This window comes from Cervus canadensis, chromosome 7 (assembly GCF_019320065.1).
Source record: "Cervus canadensis isolate Bull #8, Minnesota chromosome 7, ASM1932006v1, whole genome shotgun sequence".
Classification (NCBI taxonomy): Eukaryota; Metazoa; Chordata; class Mammalia; order Artiodactyla; family Cervidae; genus Cervus; species Cervus canadensis.
In genome coordinates, this window is record NC_057392.1 from 56473968 (window position 1) to 56493782 (window position 19815).

Sequence of the window (19815 nt, forward strand, 5' to 3'; positions counted from 1 at the left end):
TTCATCCACTCCCATCTCTAATTTCTTCAGGCTCCTCTCTAGAAAGTGCCATGTATGTTTAATTGGGTATGGGGACTTGATCTTCACCACTCTCTCACAGGCTTGTGCGTTCATCTTGCTTCATGGGAGGAGAATCCAACAAGCACACAGGTCCCAGGGAGGGAAATGAGGCTGGTTGAGGAAAAATGACAAGGAAAAAGGCTGAGATGGGAGAGGCAACAGGGGAGCTGAACCAACAAGAAACAGGAGTCAAGAAAAAAATCAACAACAGAATGTATTTAAAAACAGACTTCTCCAGTTGGTATTTCAAATGAAACAGCTAACAATTAACTCCAACCCTTTGTATAGTGTCTTTTTGCTTCTGGAGTCCTCTTGCAGCTTTAATTCTTGAAACTCGGGCGGCAGCACCAGACATATATCCCAAAGGGAGAGGTATTATTAAACCTTTTGCTGGTCATTCTTTTCTCAACACAAATGGACAAATTCTTAAGCCCGCTTACTCATTTCATGACGATCATTAGAAGAAAAAAAATTAAACCAAACTTGCATATTGAAAATGAAAACAAAAATACACACACAAAAAAAACCCCTGCAGATAATAAATATCGCTGATTCACTTATTTTAAAACAAAGTCCAATTTTATTCAATCTTAATATCCTTGCAGTCCATTGTAAACCTTCTGCACTGATCCTTGTTTCAGTAGCTGTTTGATACCTGGGGAAAGAATGAACAAATGACTCCATTAACAAAAATGCAGCTTAAAGAGCATGTTTCACAGGGAGGCTCCACAAAAGGCCCTATGACAAGCATGGATCTGAATTAAACAAGTCCAACTTCTTTAAGCCCACGTCCAACTTCATCACGTGGGGATACCCATATACGCACATCCAGGTGATCCCTTCTCTTTGTGTCTCAGGCAGACATACAACACACACAGCCCACAAAATCCCATGAGAAGAGGCAACTGGAATGGACAGAAAGCTCTTCAGCGGTCTTCCATCCCTTCTTCTTTGTCCTCTTTCCACTTCTGACCTCTTTCCTTTTTCCTTTACCTTTTCCTTTTTTCTTATGACCCATCACCTGGGCCCTCTTCGCAAGCAACCATTGCAGCCTTCACCCTCTAAGCCTCTGATCCTTCTAAAGCAGACCTCATCTTTCCCTGAACAGTAAACATTATACCCTCACCTTCTCTTGCTTCCTCTGACAACTGTTCTTTTGGAAAATCCACATCGAAGGTGATTATCAAAGAGCCCTTGATGTTGTTGTTGTCAAAGTTGGGGAGCCCTTCCCCTTTCTTCCATAGCTTGGCTCCGGGTCTGGTGATCTTATCCCGGGAAATATGTACCTGGAAAGCAAAAGGGGATGGACTAGAGAAGGACTGGTACTCTCGAAGCACAACACAGCTTCCAGTGAGCACTGGTACCCAGAGCTCATGTCAGACAGCTCAGCAGAGCATCAGGATGAAGGGGCAAGCGAAACATGTCTCCGTGGCTCCAAAGGACTGAAGTAACCTCAACACCAGCCACAAGGCGGCTTTAAAAGGACAGGACTTTAAAAAGAACTAGTTTGCTTACCTTGTGACCATCCAAGTGAGTAATGTCCATATCGAAGCCCACCAGAGACTCTACGAGTGAGATTGTCACATTTGTGTATAAGTCATCTCCTCGCCTTTCAAATATCGAGTGCCTGGAAGAGAACAAGGTAAAGATCAGTAACTTCCAGTCTTTTTCTGCAAGAGTTCAAAAAGTTTTTAGAAAAATCATGGAAAAGGATGGATGCCACTTTTTCAAACAATAAGCATCTCTTAAGATATCCCTTTGTGTGTAGTATTAATAGAGACTGTAAAGTTAGTAGGATTTATTAAACCCTCATCTTCAGGAGCTTATGATCAGCAACAGCAAAAGCATATAATTAAAATACAAGTAATCAGATTACGGAAAAAAGAGAAGGACACCTTCTGGCCGTGGACCTGGGGGAGAAGGGCGTCAGAGATCGGTGGCTGGGTGGGGATTCCAGAGCTGGGTTTATAAGGCCCAGTCGGCTCTGAAGCTGTAGATGAGGGTGTATGGGAGGCTGGGGACAGGACAAGAGCGAATCCTGGCAAAGATACGGACTTGAGAAGGGACTAGGTTCATTCAGGGAACAGAACATATCCCATTTTCCCGGGAAGTGATCAGAAAGACAAGGCAGGTAAAGAACACTGGGGAAAGACCACTGAGATTAAGGAGTGCCATGAGAGAGAAAAAAGTCTTTGGCACTGGGGACCCATTTCTCCATATCTGGGTGGGAATCCTGTTTCAGTGAATCCTTAGACGCAGAGGCATCACTGGTCTCCAAAGTGGTAAACAAGAAAGCCTGAGTTCCAGGCAAAATTCTTATGTAAGGAGCCCTGCAAGTTGAGGAGAGGCAACCAGGGACGCTGCCCAGCAGCTGCAGATGACGTCACAGTAGGTCCTTTCTATGGAAAAGTCTCCCATTATTGCACGGGGCGCATTTCCTCAGTTACTAGCTCTGGCTTCCTTCTCTGCTTCTCTTTCATAGCTCCTTACTTGTCTTATCAATGCTCTCCTCCCAACATCTTTCAGTCCTGAGTAAATAAATATTTAGGCTCAATAAGAGGCTCCAACCCAAAGAAGGCTTCCAAACTGAGATGACTTACTTGACAACTTTGATTCGGAACCGCAGGTCTCCTGGCTCTCCATCCACGTGAGGCTCACCTAGTCAGAAGAGATTACCACACACTGTAAGCGGAACACTGCAAATCTGTTTGGTAGCTGAAAGAAGTTTTTAAAGCCACTAACTTGGGCTTTGACTGTTAAGCCTATCTGTGAGTGCAGTCTATCTGGTTATATCAAATTTCAAATTATTAGTGAGGCTCACCTGTGCCTCAGGCACAGCAGTAAATAAGTTGACCTATTTCCTAAACAAAGAATGATTCACTGATTTCTGAACCTTATGTTTTAAAGCTATTTTTTCTTCTAGAGTTTTAAATTTAACCCCAAAATGAGGTCTGAGAGCATCTCATTAATGCCAATTAGAGTTACGTCTCTTCTTTTATTGTGGAGTTCAAATTAATCCATTAAGTTCTGAACATCTTAAACTTTGATATAATTTAGGCTGTGTGTGCATGCTAAGTCGCTCAGTCGTGTCTGATTCTCTGTGACCCCATGGACCATAGCCCTCCAGGCTCCTCTGTTCATGGGATTCTGCAGGCAAGAATACTGAGGTGGGTTGCTATGCCCTCCTCCAGGGGATCTTCCTGACCCAGGGATCAAACCCATGTCTCTTATGCCTCCTGCATTGGCAAGCAGGTTCTTCATCACTAGCGCCACCTGGGAAGCCCAACTTAGGCTACTGGACAGTAACTTTTGGCCATCGTATTCAAAGGATACACAGTAATGCTAGAGCTTAAAGATGGTCAAAAAAGGCTTCCTGTGTCCTAAAAAACAATGGAAGTATGTTGGAAATGATGCATGCATTTACTATGTGGCCATGAAGTATGGGGTGAGGTGGGAGGTATTCATAAGCACTCAGAGAGCAGAAAGCTATGATAATAAAACACCAATGTCAATGTTTCACCTTCTCCAATAAAGGGGTACTCCATGCCGTCCCTCACCCCAGGTTCGATTTCTACCTCCAGTGTTCGCTCTTCATTCACTAGTCTGAGACAAAGAGAATTTAAAAGGAAAAACAAATAAAAATATAAACCAAATCCTAGACACAGACAATTCAAGTTTTATCTACTCAATCTTCTTTTTCTTGGAAGACTAGCCTGTATCTCTAGATGATAAAGCCACTTGATATCCATTTACACCTTCCACCTGCCAAATGCCAGGGCAAAGCTTCTATATATCACGTAATCATGCAACCACTGATTCCAAAAGGGCCTACAGTTGGCTGGCTGCTTTAACATGAGGATCAATAACAGAGAAAACCACTCACACTTACATAAATGTCCACCTGAAAGGACAGTGTCATGTTTATCAGAAAATTTAACAGGTGAGTTTATCCTATTTGATTTTTTCCCCTGATCCCACAAATAAATGAGCTAGATTTAATATATACAACTGAAGGTTCAATTAAATAGTTGTGTTCATAATGTAATCAGCAAACAGTATGTCTCTAATCTGAAACTTAGCTGGACATATAAGACTGCTCTAAATATTCCAAGTAGAAAAAAATGGAATATCAACAGCTTTAAGAACATTCAGAAATAAAGCTGATTAGCTTATACACATAAAAGAAGATATTCAGAAGAGATACTTTAAGAAGAAACAAAAATGTAAATTTCCTTGCTCTGTCCTCTGGCAGGACATGAGGAAGAGAGGGAAGGAAAAAAAATCTAGGTATGGACCACTGGCATTTTATTAGGGCAGTGAGATGATTAAAGTGTCCCTCGGCAGAGCGAAGAAGGTGCTTCCACTCACTTGACATTCGGGCACTCGTCGCAGACCACCTCCTGGGTCATCTGGAAGCGCCCGGGGCCCAGCTGGGTGGTCCGCATCTCCTGCCTGCAGTTGCACTTCCGTTTGCCAGGGGCCTGCCTCGCCACGGGTTTGTTTCTAACCACCTAGGAAGTGCAGACACAGCATAAGCTTCTCTTTTGCCTCCCCCAGGTTTCAGTTTCCTCACCAGATCTGGGCTGGAACCTCCCCTTCTCTCCCAAGCCATCCATCAGGGAGACCCACAGCTGAGAGAAGTCCTGGAGGAGTTACAAGTCAGCCCCCACACAGGACTGTAGTAAATGGATCTTTAACGGACTCAAATTCTAAAGCTGGAGGAGAGAGAGAAGGCTAAGAAAGAAGAGCTAGAAGACAGTGTGTATAGGATCACTTTTTCTAAGCCACAAAGAAATACTACTGAGTTAACACAGTCCACAGAATTACTATTTCTTGAGAAATCTGAGCTGTGTAAAGCAGGAGCCCTGAAGAACAACCACAGCCTTCAAAAGCTGGCATGCGGCTCCCACTCCAAGATTAGCCATGATTAACCTCATGAAAACACTTCCTTGTTTCAGGCAATTCAATCTGGCAGTGTTTTCCGATGCTGCCTCAATCTAGATACTCAGCCTGTAAGAAGAGACACAATGAGCATCTCCTTGTAGCTGACTGCAATCAAACATTCTGATCCCTCCAAATCAAAGGAAAACTAAAAATATATGATGAAATAAATGCATGTCTATGCAGCTGAATGGGGCAAATGCTTGGAGGAAAATCCCTCAAAGCCTACGAACATATGAAGCCCAGTTCAACAGAATAAACAATAGAAGTAATTACAGCTAACAGTTATGGCACTTACTATGTGCCAAGCAAGGCCCTAATCACATATATTTATGAACTCTTTACGACATAGATGCCGCTATCATCTCCATTTTACAGAGAATGGAATGAAAGCACAGAAAGGCTCAGTAGTATGACCAAGGTCACACAACCAATGTACGGCAGAGCCAGGACCCTAAATCAGGCAGTGTAGCTCCAAAGTCTGTACTTCTAACCACTATGCTCTCTTACAGTAAATATTTTTCTTAAAAAGAATAGACCATGGGGGCATTTAAATAGCAAGGTCACATACATACATTCTTTACAACAATTAGATTAACAAGGAATTTGTTTAGGAGCATGCTAACTATAATAAAGTGATGTGTACATTATGTATAGCCAATGACTAAGGACAACAGGCCTGCAAGGGAACATGGGAAATTAATCTCTGTACCTGAATACAGGTATAAGGCTTCCTAAAAGCACTGTTTGGAATTGGAAGAAAACTGGAAACAACCTACATGCCTATTGATCCAATGCGGTGGCAGTGAAATTCTATTCAGCAGAATTATAGCTGTAAGCAACAACATGGGTGAATCCTGACAATATTAAGAGTAAGTAAAAAAAAGGCCAGTCTCAGAAGATAATGCACAGTCTGATGTTGTTTTCAAAAGTCAGAAACCATGTGAGTGAACGAAATACTATTCAGGTATACATACACATATAATAGAACAAATAAACAGTGGCAGTAGAGACGAAACTCAGGATATAAGGTAGTCACCTTGGAAGGGAGGTGGGGGGTTGGAATAGGGAATAGCATGTAGGTAGATATAAGTCCTGGTTTATTGTTTTATTAAGTTCTTGGGCTGAGAGATGAGTTCATGAAACAATTACAGCATATCATGAACCAAGGATTATGATTAATTCAATTCTATGCACTGCCCCCCTTCCTAAAAGACAGGGAAGGTACCCAGAAACCTCTTAGTTTTAGTCATAAGAACACATTCTAGAGTTAATATGAATAGATGCATAATTTGGACTTACTTCTACAAAATTTCCTGCATACACTTCTTCCAAAGTGACTTCGAGATCTACAATAATATCACTTCCTCTTGGAATATTTCTGTCTTGCTGACGAGGGGTTCCTCCGAACATGAAACCAAAATCTCCAAAGAAGCTATTGGTAAGTGTAAAATCATCAGGAAAAGAAATCAGAATTCACCTCTCACAATTTTAGTTTTCTTCACACTGATAAAATATTGTGACCTACCAATGAGCAAAACTGAAAGATATTTTTAATACAGTGAAGTAATAACATCATATACAACTTATATAGTAATTATAGTATAAATATATAGTACATATATATTGCCCCAACACAAAAAAACTACTTTTTAATATCTTCTAGACATACAGTACAGTGTATAAAGTATGCCAATGAATTCTTAAACAATGAAAAAATAATCTCTTAATACTGACAAATATTAGAATATAATGGAGATATTGAGACAGGGTATAGTATACATAAGCCAATGTATTGCTGAACCCAACGGTAATTTTGGACTCTTGTAGTGTTCACCTTTATATGCTTTTTAGATACTAACTTTGGTGAAAGAAGCTACTGCTTTGTACAAAAATCTTGGATACATAATTAAACTAAAAAAGCATCAGCCTCAGTAAAACTGTGGATCTGAAAGAAAAGGAAGTCTGGTCTCATATGATCAAAATTAATTTGTGTTAAATAACAGAAGCATCACTTTAAGATTAATATAAACAGTGACCTTTAACTCCATAGGGGTTCTAATTATAATCTTAAATTTTGGTTAAGAAGTCTCAGATGTTAGCATAGTGATGACAACTATACAACCCCTCAACCCCTCCCTCCAGAAAAAAAAAAGACAAAAAACCCCCAGTCTTGGTGAACAGATTCCCTGAATCTTGAATAAAAGCAGAGGGGGAGGCTTTTGGTGCAAAAGGGGCATGGGCAGAGCCTTTTCTCTTTCTGGCGTCTCTGGGTATCACTTCTAACTGCCAAGAGGTTCGGACGGGAAACTTCCCTGGTAGGCTAAAGCAGCCAAATCAATCCTGGGGAAGAGCAGGATTTCCTAACCGTATTACTCACATATCTTCACAGGTCCTGAAAATCTACCGTCACCCCCAAACACTAAACATGGCAACTGTGATTCTTACTTTTTTTGAGTTCTCAAAACTCTTTTAAGAATCTGAAGAAAGCATTGCATCCTCCCCCGACAGAAATGCATATTCAAATGTTTTTATTTATAATTTGATTCAAAATCCCTGATCAAGACCCCCTATTTATGCATCATCAGAGCACATGACAATTCAAATGTTCAATAAAGTGGGCCTCAAAGAGTGGGAAGGTATTTATTATCCAGCCACTCAGCATTCTCAGAAAGCCAGGAGCAACAGGAGATGGAGTCTCTGTCCTGACTCCTTCCACCAATGCTGATGATCACAATCATCCCTTTCTTGTCGACAGGATGAAGAGGCAGCTCTGGGTATAGGAGCAGGCATTTCTCTCTCTTACAAGAATCACCTTGCTCATTAAGTGCTTTGCAGATATGAAGACAGCAAGGAGACAAAATGAACTGGTTTCCAATATATATCACCCCCAACATAGTCCCCAACAAGTGGACATCCTTGTAAGTACTACCCGTCTTTTCTGGAGCTTTGTGAAAATAGAGAAGTATATTCCCATACAAAGGATGATGAGTGACCTTCTGGTCAAGGATCAGTTGGTCCTTGATAGGCTCCAGTGATAGGCTGCTAATCACTATGCTATGAAGAGTTGTACTCTTCATCAAAAGATTCTGAACAAGGGATAATTCTTTAATAATCACTAAGTGATCCACTCTCAGACACTCATACCTTGCAGATGGATAAATTACTTACTGTGAAAAAATGTCTCCATGGGAGCTCTGATGCCCATCTTTCAAGCCCTCTTCACCATATGTATCATACTGTTTCCGTTTCTCACTATCTGACAGAACCTGGGGGCAAAAGCCAGTGGAGGAAACGACTATGAGTTGGTAATGGTTTGGTAAGGTGCATTCACATTTATGTTTTTAAAATTTTAAACTCTTGATACTATGTGTAAAATTTTAGTGGAATGTGGTTTTCATTATGTATGTTATTAAGGCATGTTTAAGAGTTATTTTCTTTGTCAGAATAAATTATTTGATCAGTGTTCATTTTGTAACTTTTCACAATCTCAACTCATGTTTTTAATCTAAATTGATCAGAACTCACCTAGCTGCATAAACATCATGCAGATTAGCACTAACAAGATTAGCAACATAGCTATGAATGTGAGGGCAGTAACAGGAAAGAGTGAGATGAATTCCTCAGGTTTACTTCCCATGTAGTATGACTTCCATACTTAGACTGCTAATCACTATGCTGTATTATCTCTCTAAACTATAAACTCGGGACACGACTGACGCGATTGTCATTAGTCACAGAAGCAGTAAAATAAGGACAGCTTTCAACTTTGCTCAGCCTCACATATCTATACCATAAGCTCTACCCGACACTACCCTACACAAATTAAGAGACTGGCAAGTTGAGGCAATCAAATGACAGGTCTCCAGAAAGGTCTACACTACAGTATTTTCATATTCCCCTTTCATTCTTTTGATATATGTAGAAATTCATTTGTGGAAGAGTACTGTCTGGCACATACAGTTCATAACCTCCTGAGTCTGAACTGCAAAGAGTGAAAAGGGACACTGCTCTACGAAGGATGCTCAAGCTTAATTTGACAACTTGAGAAAAGACTTTCTAAAGTTTTAATGGTTTTAGAAAACTATGCTCAGTCATAAGTATATGCTTTCTCACTGGGACCATTTCATATCTAGAATAAAGAATGTAAAACAAAATAAGCTTCAGTGTTATTCAAAATTTGCCTTCCAAAAAAAGCTTCCCATTTACTGACAGCATTCTGAAATATATGCACTTCGAAGGGGCTTCCCAGGTGGCTCAGTGGTAAAGAATCCGCCTGCTAAGCAGGAGATGCAGGCTTGATCCCTGGGTTGGAAAGACTCCCTGGAGAAGGAAATGGCAACCCTCTCCAGAATTCCTGTCTGGAGAATTCCATGGACAGAGGAGCCTGGTGGGCTACAGTCCCATGGCATCGCAAAGAGACCGACAGAACTTAGCAACTAAACAACAACGTAAGTTTGAAAATTAAACAACTTCATGCTCTTTGGTATTCTTACATTTCTATTTAGACAGCAGACTGAAGGAAAAAGTTATTCTAAACTCATACTTGTGTTGGCTCAGGAAAAAAAAAAAGGTTGGAAGTATATGGGGCTTGTTGACTCAGCAAAAGGAAGGGAAGATCTGATTGGCATATGTAAATAGGACACATTTTTGGCTCAGGGCCTGAATGATGCGTAAGGAGCTACAGTAAAAAACTCTATTAACATTTAAGATACATTCAGAAGGATAAGAAGAAAGTCAGTGTATAAGAAAGTCTGTGTATAAGAAAGAGAGCATTCTTAAAATCAAAGAGAAATGAGTTAGACTAGAAGTGACTCGAGTGCTCAACTAAAGCCACTATGATAGAGCAGGTAAAAAATAAAGGGTTGGATAAATATCCTTTTTTTTAAAAAAAGAAAAAAAGCTACTTTGGGGACATAGAAATGGGCAGAGTTGACTTAAAAAACAACAACAAAAAAACACCTCATTATTATGGGATCGGGATTTTCAATATTTTCACTTTCAAGTCTACTTCTCTGTTCTTACCTTGTCAAAGAAATGAATTCCACACTGGATCCATAAGAAATTCCATTTCAAAACCCCCCAAACAAAGACTATTTTTAAGTCAGCTTCTTTTTGGACATAGAAGGCTTCTGTAATAACTCCCCCAAAACTACTCTTAAAGTTATCTATTATCATTCACTTACTCCTCACTTCTCTTCTATCTACAGAGTGCAGTTTTATTCCAGTCTTGGAAACTTTTATTTTTAAGAGAAAGAAAGGAATTTCTTAGTTGACTGGCCAATCAACCAGTCTCAACTAATTAAAATGCCTGCAGTAATCTCAGCTCAGTAGAGAAGACAGACGTAGTCACAATAGACTCTTCAACTTTAGTGGGATTTTGATTTATGGACACTAATTTATCCAAGGACCAAAGACAGGCAATCAAGTGAATGACGCAAAGAAGAAAGAAAATTTGAACTGGGGACTAGAAAGGTTCTGAGTTAAATTGCAATCTCATTGAATGATGCATGTATAGCCTGCCTAGGTCATGGTGAAACAACATGGAGAATCTATAAAGAGCATGGAAAATTCTTAGCAACAGTTCTCCCAGAAAATATTTTTGATTATTGGGTTTCTAGCAAGCAATGGGAGTATTCACGGGAAATAAAGTGCAAAACATGGAATCCATATTAACAAGAAACAAAATGTTACATACAGTAATTTAAGAGAGTCCACCAACCCTCTCAAGTTTATTTGTGAGCCTAAGGTTAGGAATTTTGGTCCTATAGGTGTTGAGAGAAGAAAGGGAAACCCCATCAGTTTTAAGTTTCATGTGCATATAAATCACTTTTACTTCATTCACTTCTTTAACCCAGGAGGCCTTGGAATCCCCTCTGTGTGGTTTTTTCCCACTAAAATATTTTTCAGACTTGTTTCCAATCTTCTCACTATACAGGGATTTAATCTGAATTCAGAAGCTGTAGCTCCCTGACTACTGCAGTCAAATTATTTTTTCTGTGCCCTTTTAGAAAATGGGAATAAATGGTGACTAGAATTGATAACACTCTATTGTACAGCTACAAGTTGTGAGGAAAGCAGAACTTAAACGTCCTCACTATAAAAAGAAATAAATGATGTGATGGATCGAGCAAAATCCTTTCACAATGTATACATATATCAAATCACCACAATGTACACTTTAAATATCTTATAATTTCATTTGTCAATTATATCTCAAAAAAGCTGGAAAAAAAAATATAACCACAGATCTCTTATCCTATTTCTAGGGAAAAGGTGAACTGCAACACATGCAAAGCAGCTAACTCTTAAATACACATGAAAGATCATCAGTTGCTTATTTGTAAAAATTTTTTCACCATGGTGTTGTGTAAAATGGTTTTTCAAATAGTAAAAAAGGTTATTAAGGATACAGTAAATACTCCTCTGTGTTGTTGAAAATGAAAGAAAGAAAATGGGATTAAGAATATGCCCAGCTCTACTATATTTCACATTGTCCTAATGAAGATTAAATGAAATGATACACATCAAATGTTTTAACCTCTAGATTAGAGGTTGCAAATTCAAACTATAGTTAGGTTTTCTTTGATCTGCACATAAAAGAAAATTTTAAATTGAGTTAGTTCCCAACATGTTATAACCATAAAATTTACCAAAAAAATCAGGAATTCCACTCCTCTAGAAAAATTAAATGATCTGCAACACAGTGCTTCATCTACATGCGGCAAACACTGGCTGGGCGCTGCTGCCTTGAAATGAGTCAGGAAGTCTTCAGTCTGTCACAGTCCTCTTCAATCCCTGCTGATTGCTAAAATGGAGGTAGAATATCCACTCTCCTGTTTTATCTTATACATGCCATGCATATTATCTGCCTGGTCCATACAGGCAGGTGGATTTGCAATCCTCATTTAGATTTTGTTTCTGCTTCTGGCCCCAACTTCCAAACAGACTGACCGAAGATCAATCTACTAATTAATCTACCAATTCTATCTTCTTTCATTCATCTTTTTTAACACTACTCTCCTTAAGAAAACAAACAGTGATATGAAAAGGGCAGGAAGTAGTACCTTCTAAAATAAATGTACAATATAGCATTGAGCACTACTTTTATCTATTGTCTATTTCTTTTAAAAAGTTACCTGAAAAACGGGAGTGTTACTCTGTGTTACACGGTCTTTTCTGTATCTCCTGGTTTTATTTATACTTTATCTTCTTCCTGACTCACCTCATAAGCAGCACCCAGATCCTGGAATTTCTCCTGTGCTCGTGGATCATCTGGATTCCGGTCAGGATGAAGCTGCAGGGCTAGTTTCCTGTAGGCCTTTTTAATATCCTTTATAGAGGCACTGCGAGGCACCCCCAAGATCTTATAGAAGTCTCGCCTGGGGATGCAGGAGAGGGAGAAGATACTGCATTAAAGGGTTATACATTACATCTTTAAAAGTGAAATTTTTTCCTTTACATTTAGGTTTGTGTCTGAGCAAAGAGGTAGGAAAATGAAGGTACACATGTGACATACAAAAAGAATGACTAAAAAAAAAACCACACTAGAATTTGTAACGAGTTTCATACATTGAAGCAATCATAATGAGAGGCTATGTACTTTTTGAACAATGCTAGGATTATTCAAAGTATCTGTGGCATTCTTCTGTTAGGGGAACTACTTTTAGACAAGAAAATCATTTTCTTATTTTATGGTCACACATTATTTCCAAGCAAGAACTCTATAATCAAATTGACTCTCTTTGTTGTTCTCTATTACTGACTTCAAATGACTTGACTGCTTCCAAAGATAAAATAATCTCAAAGGATGATTTTCTCTATCCAAAAAGATTGTATCACATAAACATTCTAACAGCAGCACACTTGGAATGTTAAAAATGAGGTGACTGAAATTAACTTCCGAGGTTAACACAGAAGTTAAGTCAAAGCCCAAACAAGAGAAGCCTGAAGAGAGAATAACATTCATTTGAATGTATGAGTTGTGGAGTTTTGCGCCAAAAAAGAGAAAATATCAATTTTGCAGTCATTCAGTCAGTTCAGTCGCTCAGTTGTGTCCGACTCTTTGTGACTCCATGGATTGCAGCACGCCAGTTTTCCCTGTCCATCACAAACTCTTGGAGCTTGCTCAAACTCAGGTCCATCGAGTTGGTGATGCCATCCAACTATCTCATCCTCTGTCGTCCACTTCTCCTCCTGCCTTCAATCTTTCCCAGCATCAGGGTCTTTTCCAGTCAGTTCTTCACATCAGGTGGCCAAAGTATTGGAGTTTCAGCTTCAGCATTAGTCCTTCTAATGAATATTCAGGACTGATTTCCTTGAGGATGGACTGGTTGGATCTCTTTGCTGTCCAAGGGACTCTCAAGCATCTTCTCCAACACCACAGTTCAAAAGCATCAATTCTTTTGGCACTCAGCTTTCTTTACAGTCCAACTCTCACATCCATACGTGACTACTGGAAAAACCATAGCCTTGACTAGATGGACCTTTGTTGGCAAAGTAATGTTTCTGCTTTTTAATATGCTGTCTAGGCTGGTCATAGCTTTTCTTCCAAGGAGCAAGCATCTTTTAATTTCAAGGCTGCAGTCACCATCTGCAGTGATTTTGGAGACCAAAAAATAAAGTCTCTCACTGTTTCCATTACTAGGAGTTATTCTAGTTTGTCTAGGTCAAGTCTTAATCAGAGCCAGCTGCTGGAACCCATATGCCGGTGCCTATACGTCTCAGCAGCTGCAAATATGCACGTGGCATGAGTTAAGAGACAAAGTGGAGAGCCACTGTCCTCCTTGCCAGGAACTATGCTAGAACTAAATTAACTGTAGAGCAAATCTTTGCAGTAAAGGCCAATGAGAAGACAGAATCAGACTAATAAACCTTGAGGGCAGGGACCATATCCAGTCCATTGAAGACACCAATAAATATTCACTGAATGAAATGACTAAATAAGTATGCTCTCAAAAGTCTATCCCTTTAGCCAGCAAAAATTTTTCTGAAAATACACTCTCTCAACCAAGGGATGGTAAAGTTATTCACAATGGAGATCATGCAGGAGTGATGATAACTTTAAAATATAGTGGGGGGAAAATGCATTAGGGTACCAAGATCCACGTAATATACCAAAGGACTTAAAAAAAATGATTTAATAAGCTCTAAGTCACACTTTAGGGAAATCATATAATCATTTTATGTGTAAGTTTTTAAAATTATCACTGACTAGGGGATAAGGATTATTCCATGAGGATTATTTAGGTGCTTTATCCCCCTCCCCCCAAATATGCAAAAACCTGGCATCTCTTGAGACAAAACTAGAAAAAGGTTCACTAATGTTAACAACAAAAGAGCTAACTATATAAAAAATGAGGCTTACTTAGGATATACTTAATATAAAAATGGTTAAGTAATAACTGAGAAAAACACAGGGAGATGGCTGGCACAGTTCAGTATCAACATTACAGTTCCCAGGAAACTCCTTTATGAAAGACTTAAGTTTATAGTTGGGCTTCCCTGGTGGCTCAGATGGTAAAGAATCTGCTTGCAATGCAAGGGACCTATATTTGATTGCTGGGTCGGGAAGATCTCCTGGAGAAGGAAATGGCAACCCACTTCAATATTCTTGCCTGGAGAATTCCAAGGACGGAGAAGCCTGGTGGGTTTCAAACCATGGAGTTCCAAAGAGTTGGACAGAACTGAGTGATTAGCACTTTCACTTTTTCACTAACTTTATAGTTGAGTATTAATAGTATTTATACTGACATCTTGTTCAAACAACTTAAGGTACACATTGCTTTAAGTGCAAAAAGTGCTAACAAAAACAATGTTAAAAATACAATAAAGTGTTACCTAGGAGAAGAAGATTTTTATTTTAGAAGTATAAGATGTTTCACAAGGAAAAAAAAAACCCAACAAAGTTTAAGCATATATGCACATGGGGGGTAAAAAAACTTTTAAGAGAATAACAAGCACTTAAAGTGTCAAGTTCTGCTAGGTAGTGCTGTCTCCTTTCAAAGTAACTTACAAATTTGTCAGAAGCTAAGGATTTACTGTTTTCCACATTCTAAAACATGAGCCTGACATATCAAATTCAGTGGGCACCGGGCCTACAGGGTAGTGAATCTTAAAGGCTGGAGAATCTCTGGAGTCCAGGAGGTCCTGCTTCCTTCAAACAGATGGCACATTATCATCCTCATGTCAAAGATGGGAATTTAGGTTTTCTTTCAAAGTCACATAATTCATAAGTTGGGTCGGGCTAGAATTCCAGTCGACTATCTACTGGTAAAATGTTTCTCCCCTCTTCTTGTAATACTACTCAGCTCCCTAAGAATGCCCCCTGGAGAGACAGTGAGGCATGATGACAGCTTAGGCTCAGTATCTCACGAAGCTGAAAGGTATAAGGGCTCTTCAAAGGGTCTGCCTTGCTCCCTCAATCCAATTTCTTTCAGTGCCGGCATGGCTACCCTACCTATTCTCCCCACTTCCTCACTTTACCTGGCATCACAACCCACCCACTTTAATGCCAGCCAACGGCTCGTTGTAGACTTGACACTGTATCGTCCCCTTCTCCAACTCAGCAGCCCCCCATCCCACGTTGCGTTTAGCACTGCATCCACCCCTCGCTTCTCTGGGCAAATCTAGCTCTAGGGCTTCTGGGTCTAAGCCCCTATCACCCCGGTCACCCACTGTCCTCCTCTCCATCCCACTAGCCTAGCCCACACTACCCACTCCTCCTCTCCACCGCCTCACCACAGCAACGCCCCTTTCCACTGCCCCCGTCGGACAATGTCCCCTTCTCTCCCCAGCCTCCTTCCCAGCCAAGACTGACTTAATGGCCCCGTGCCCGCAGATTCCAATTCCTCACCCGGCGATCACGGTCCCGATGAGGTACAGCAGCAACAGGCAGAAGGTGCCCAGGTTCTGCGGGGCCATAGTCCCTCTGTGCCGGCCCCGGACCCCCGCACTCCTCACAGCCGCCGCCGCCGCGTCGGCTCGCCAGCCCACCCGGCCCTGAGAGGCCGCCTTACGCTCGGGTCTCCGACTTAGTTAGGAGCGACAGCTAGCTTGCCCCCTCCTCTGCCAGTCCACTTCCCGGGAGTCCCGAGTCCCGGCGAGAGAAGCCCCTAGCGGGCCAGAGCCAATCGCTGCTCGGGACATCACACGCGGCCGGCGCCTCACAGCCAATCAGTGCAGTACACTTCACCTCCGAGGCGGCGCGGGCGGCCAGTTAGGCTTCTGAACTGCAGCCGCAGCTCCCGGCCAATTAGAAGGGGAAACGTCAGAGAATCGCGCCGCCGCAGGAATCCGTCCGGCCCAAGCACCTGCCAGTCGGATAAAATTACGTAAAGATTGGTGATGTAGGACGCGTTCCTAGAGCCGGCGTCCACGGTACGAGAAGTTTCCCTCCGCCCGCCTCCTTGGACTCTCTACCAATCACAAGGCTCTTCCCCCAGCACTGGCCAATTGCGGGAAGGAGGTTTTATCTTGGTTACGAGTCTAGGAATTTCATTCATATAGAGCTAGGCGCTGGACGCCCGGGAGGAGGTACGCGAGCGAGATGGGCGGGGACAATGACTGCAAGTCAACGGTACAACGGACGCGACGCTTAGGTCAAGTTTTGCCTTCTAACAAAACTCACGAGAAAACTGTCTTGCTTTCGCAAAGAAGAGGCCTGATGTCCGTGGAAGCAGACTGACTTAGTTTCGAATTCAGCTTCCACCACTTCTAGCGGGGAGAACATGCGCCTGTCCCCAGCCTGAGCTTAAGCTTCTTTTCCACAAAACTGAGGCATAGCATTTACTGAGAGTATTGTGAAATTTTAATCTGTAAGCCGTCTAGCGCAGGGTTTGGCACATAGTAAGCACGCAAAGAATAATAAATATTATTACACTTAAGAGAACCAAATAATAATAACAGAACCGACCCTCTGACCCCTTCCACCCGCCCCTTGGCTCATTTCAGTACATCGCCACCTAGTTGTTGACTGCAAAGCTTCAGGTATCTTCCTGGATTTCTCTCCTGTGTCCCCTATACGAATCTTTACCTTTAAACCATTTCTTGGATCTGTCCACTATTATATTATCTCCACCACCTCTCGGCCAAGTCACATCGTCTCCCACCAGGCAAGGGCTTCCTAACTGGTCTCCCTGCCTCCACTCCTAATATCTTAGGATCTCTTTCTCACCCCGACCCTTTTCCCTGCCATGATTTTTTACACACATGTCAGATCATATAATTTCTCTGCTTAAAAGCCTCGAATGACTTTCCCTTGCACTTACAATAAGATCCCCAGCCTTTATACTAGCTATAAGATAGCATAATAATGTTTCCTTGTTTAGCCACCAAGTCGTGTCCAACTCTTTGTCACCCCATGGACTGTAGCCTGCCAGGCTCCTCTGTCCATGGGATTCCCCAGGCAAGAATACTGGAGTGGGTTGCTATTTCCTTCTCCAGGGGATCTTCCTGACCCAGGGATCAAAGCCAGGTCTCCTGCATTGGCAGGCGGATTCTTTACCACTGAGTCACTAGGGAACCCCCATAAGAAATGTCTAAAGAGATTTAAAATATATCAATTATATGTATGTATATCACCTGGGTATCATACACATTAAAATATTAATAGGCAGCAAAAGACAAATATATAACTTTAAATAAACCATCTACCTAATTATTCTCTAAGTGGGTAACTAGTGCCTAAAAAGTTTAAAGAGGAATACTGGTCTAGCTGAGTCAATATTAAAACATTGATAATATAAAGAAATACATTTGTTCAGTGGCTCAGTCGTGTCTGTATCTGACTCTTTGCAACCCCATGGACAGCAGCAGGCCAGGCTTTCCTGTCCTTCACTATCTCTAGTAGTTCGCTCAAACTCATGTCCATTGAATCGATGATGCCATCCAACTATCTCATCCTCAGGAAGAGAAGGGGTGACAGAGGATGAGATGAAAGGAATTGAAGCAGTTACCCAAATTTTCAGAATAATGTTAATCCTAGAAAATATCTTAGTCCTAAAATCTAGTAACATCTCAAAGGCGAGAGTCTCTTCCTTTACAATCCTAAAAGTTTGTACTGTTACATCTAAAAAAATAAGGAATGTGTATAAAGTCAGATTAAGATAATAATCAAAAATAAAACTTCTCAGTCTAGAATATAAAGAGCTGGGGAAGTGGGAGAATGATACTGTTCAAACATGCCAATGATCATCTGCAGAATAAATGTAATGAAATGAAAATTTATGGGAACTTAAATAGAAAAAGCAAACCTCACAGATAAATATTTGAACCATGATTGGCAATGCAGCTACGGTGATCAAGTGATCACAACAGGCAGCAGGCAGAAGTCAGAACTAGGAAGCAGGACATGGGGAGGCATGTATAAATGAACGCGCCCAGACTCTCAGCATCATTCCAATGTGCCAGTAGCCAAGTTTCAAGTGCTCTATAGCCACATGGGGCCAGAAAGAAACTTATTATTTCTCAATAAAGCTGGGGAAACAGAACAAAAAACTTACATGATCTGTACCTTCACCTAGTATACTCCTTTTTCAGCAAAATGGTTTCCTTTATCTTTTTTTAATACATCAAGCTCATTCCTGGTTAGAGCCTTTATTCTAGTTGTTTTCTGCCTGAAACACTCTTCCCTCAGATCCTAACGTGGGTACTCCTTTTTAAACTCAGATAACAGCTTAAAGTCACCACTTTATAGAAGACTTCCTTGACCAAGCAAACAAAATTAGCAACTGTTGAACCTCTGTTCTTACACTGCCCTGTTTTATTTTATTATTTTCATCCCTGCTCCTAACACTCACACATAGTAGAATGCCAGTTTCATGAGAGCATGAATCTGGACTGTTCTCTTAACAGCTGTTTAAGACTGCAGCTTAGAACAGAGTCTGCTACGGTGTAAAAGTCGCTTTGACTGTGATCTTCCTGTGCTGGCTTCTTATTCTTCAGGTCTCAGCTCAGGTTTCGTATTCACTCCTTTCCCCAAATTTCGTAGCACTTACATATGAAAGTATTTTATTTTTTCCTAATGCATCATTTATTCTACCTATTAAAATATACACTCCAAGAAAGCAAGGGCTTTATGTTTTGTTCACTACTGTAACTCAAGTGCCTAACACTGCCAGACACAGTGCAGAGCTAAGAGGGAGATCAGGTTACTGCTTTCAGGAAGATGCCTACTAAGGGAGAGAGGCCACCTGCAAGAGGAGCTAAATTGCATTTTATGGTCTTATTTACCTTTGTATCTCCCACACCTAGAGGCCATAAACGAACTAAGAAAGCAGGAAATGGCCAAAAATCATAAAATGAAAGTTTAGAGAAAGGAGTGATGTTCTTATACTAGGTGAAATCCAAAAAAAAAAAACTTCTTAAAGGCAGTAACATGGAGGAAAAGCTAACAGTTAAGGAGCTCACCCTGGTCGCTCCCGCTTCAGATAGCCTGGGTTTGTAGCTTTGCTCGGTCGCTGTGTTACTTTAACCTCTCTAAGCCCTAGTTTCTTCAGCTGTAAAACAAGTGTACGTAGAGTACTCTTAGGAAGACTGAGATAAGTTAAGGTGCTTTAATCAGTGCCCCGTTCATAGTATTCTATAAAAGTTAACTGTCACTTTCATTATTATTACTGATGAAAGCGTGCTGACCTTACCAGCAGCTAGTTGCTGACCACAGCTCTGTGGAGCAATAGAAAACTTCCTACTACCCTGAGTAGAAAGGCGCGACTCCAGAAAGCAGCCAGATCCGGTTCCAGGTTCCAGCATCAAGGACTCTTGGCGCCAGCCAAGTGTTTCCCAGACCGCGGAAGAAGTACTGGGCCGCTCTAG

At 41.0% G+C, this 19815-nt stretch overlaps 1 protein-coding gene across 1 annotated transcript; it reads right to left on the bottom strand.

Moving 5' to 3' along the window:
* Positions 1–249: 249 nt before the first annotated feature.
* Positions 250–19776, bottom strand: DNAJB11 (DnaJ heat shock protein family (Hsp40) member B11). The gene is made up of 11 exons (XM_043473478.1): positions 19641–19776; positions 15857–16313; positions 12227–12383; positions 8173–8270; positions 6304–6436; positions 4429–4571; positions 3581–3663; positions 2661–2718; positions 1576–1687; positions 1187–1346; positions 250–715 (listed from the first exon to the last, which is right to left on the bottom strand). The coding sequence occupies exons 2-11, from the start codon at positions 15922–15924 to the stop codon at positions 651–653; spliced, it is 1077 nt and encodes a 358-aa protein (XP_043329413.1). The 5' UTR covers positions 15925–16313; positions 19641–19776; the 3' UTR covers positions 250–650.
* Positions 19777–19815: the final 39 nt, after the last annotated feature.

What these genes read in the sequence shown, in the direction of transcription:
- DNAJB11 (XM_043473478.1), bottom strand. Translation starts at nt 15,924, where the DNA reads ATGGCCCCGCAGAACCTGGGCACCTTCTGCCTGTTGCTGCTGTACCTC. An exon ending in ATGCAGGAAATTTTGTAGAA is followed by an intron (nt 4,572 to 6,303) that starts GTAAGTCCAAAT and finishes TGCACTTCCTAG; the next exon opens with GTGGTTAGAAACAAACCCGT. An exon ending in GACGAGTGCCCGAATGTCAA is followed by an intron (nt 3,664 to 4,428) that starts GTGAGTGGAAGC and finishes TCTTTGTCTCAG; the next exon opens with ACTAGTGAATGAAGAGCGAA.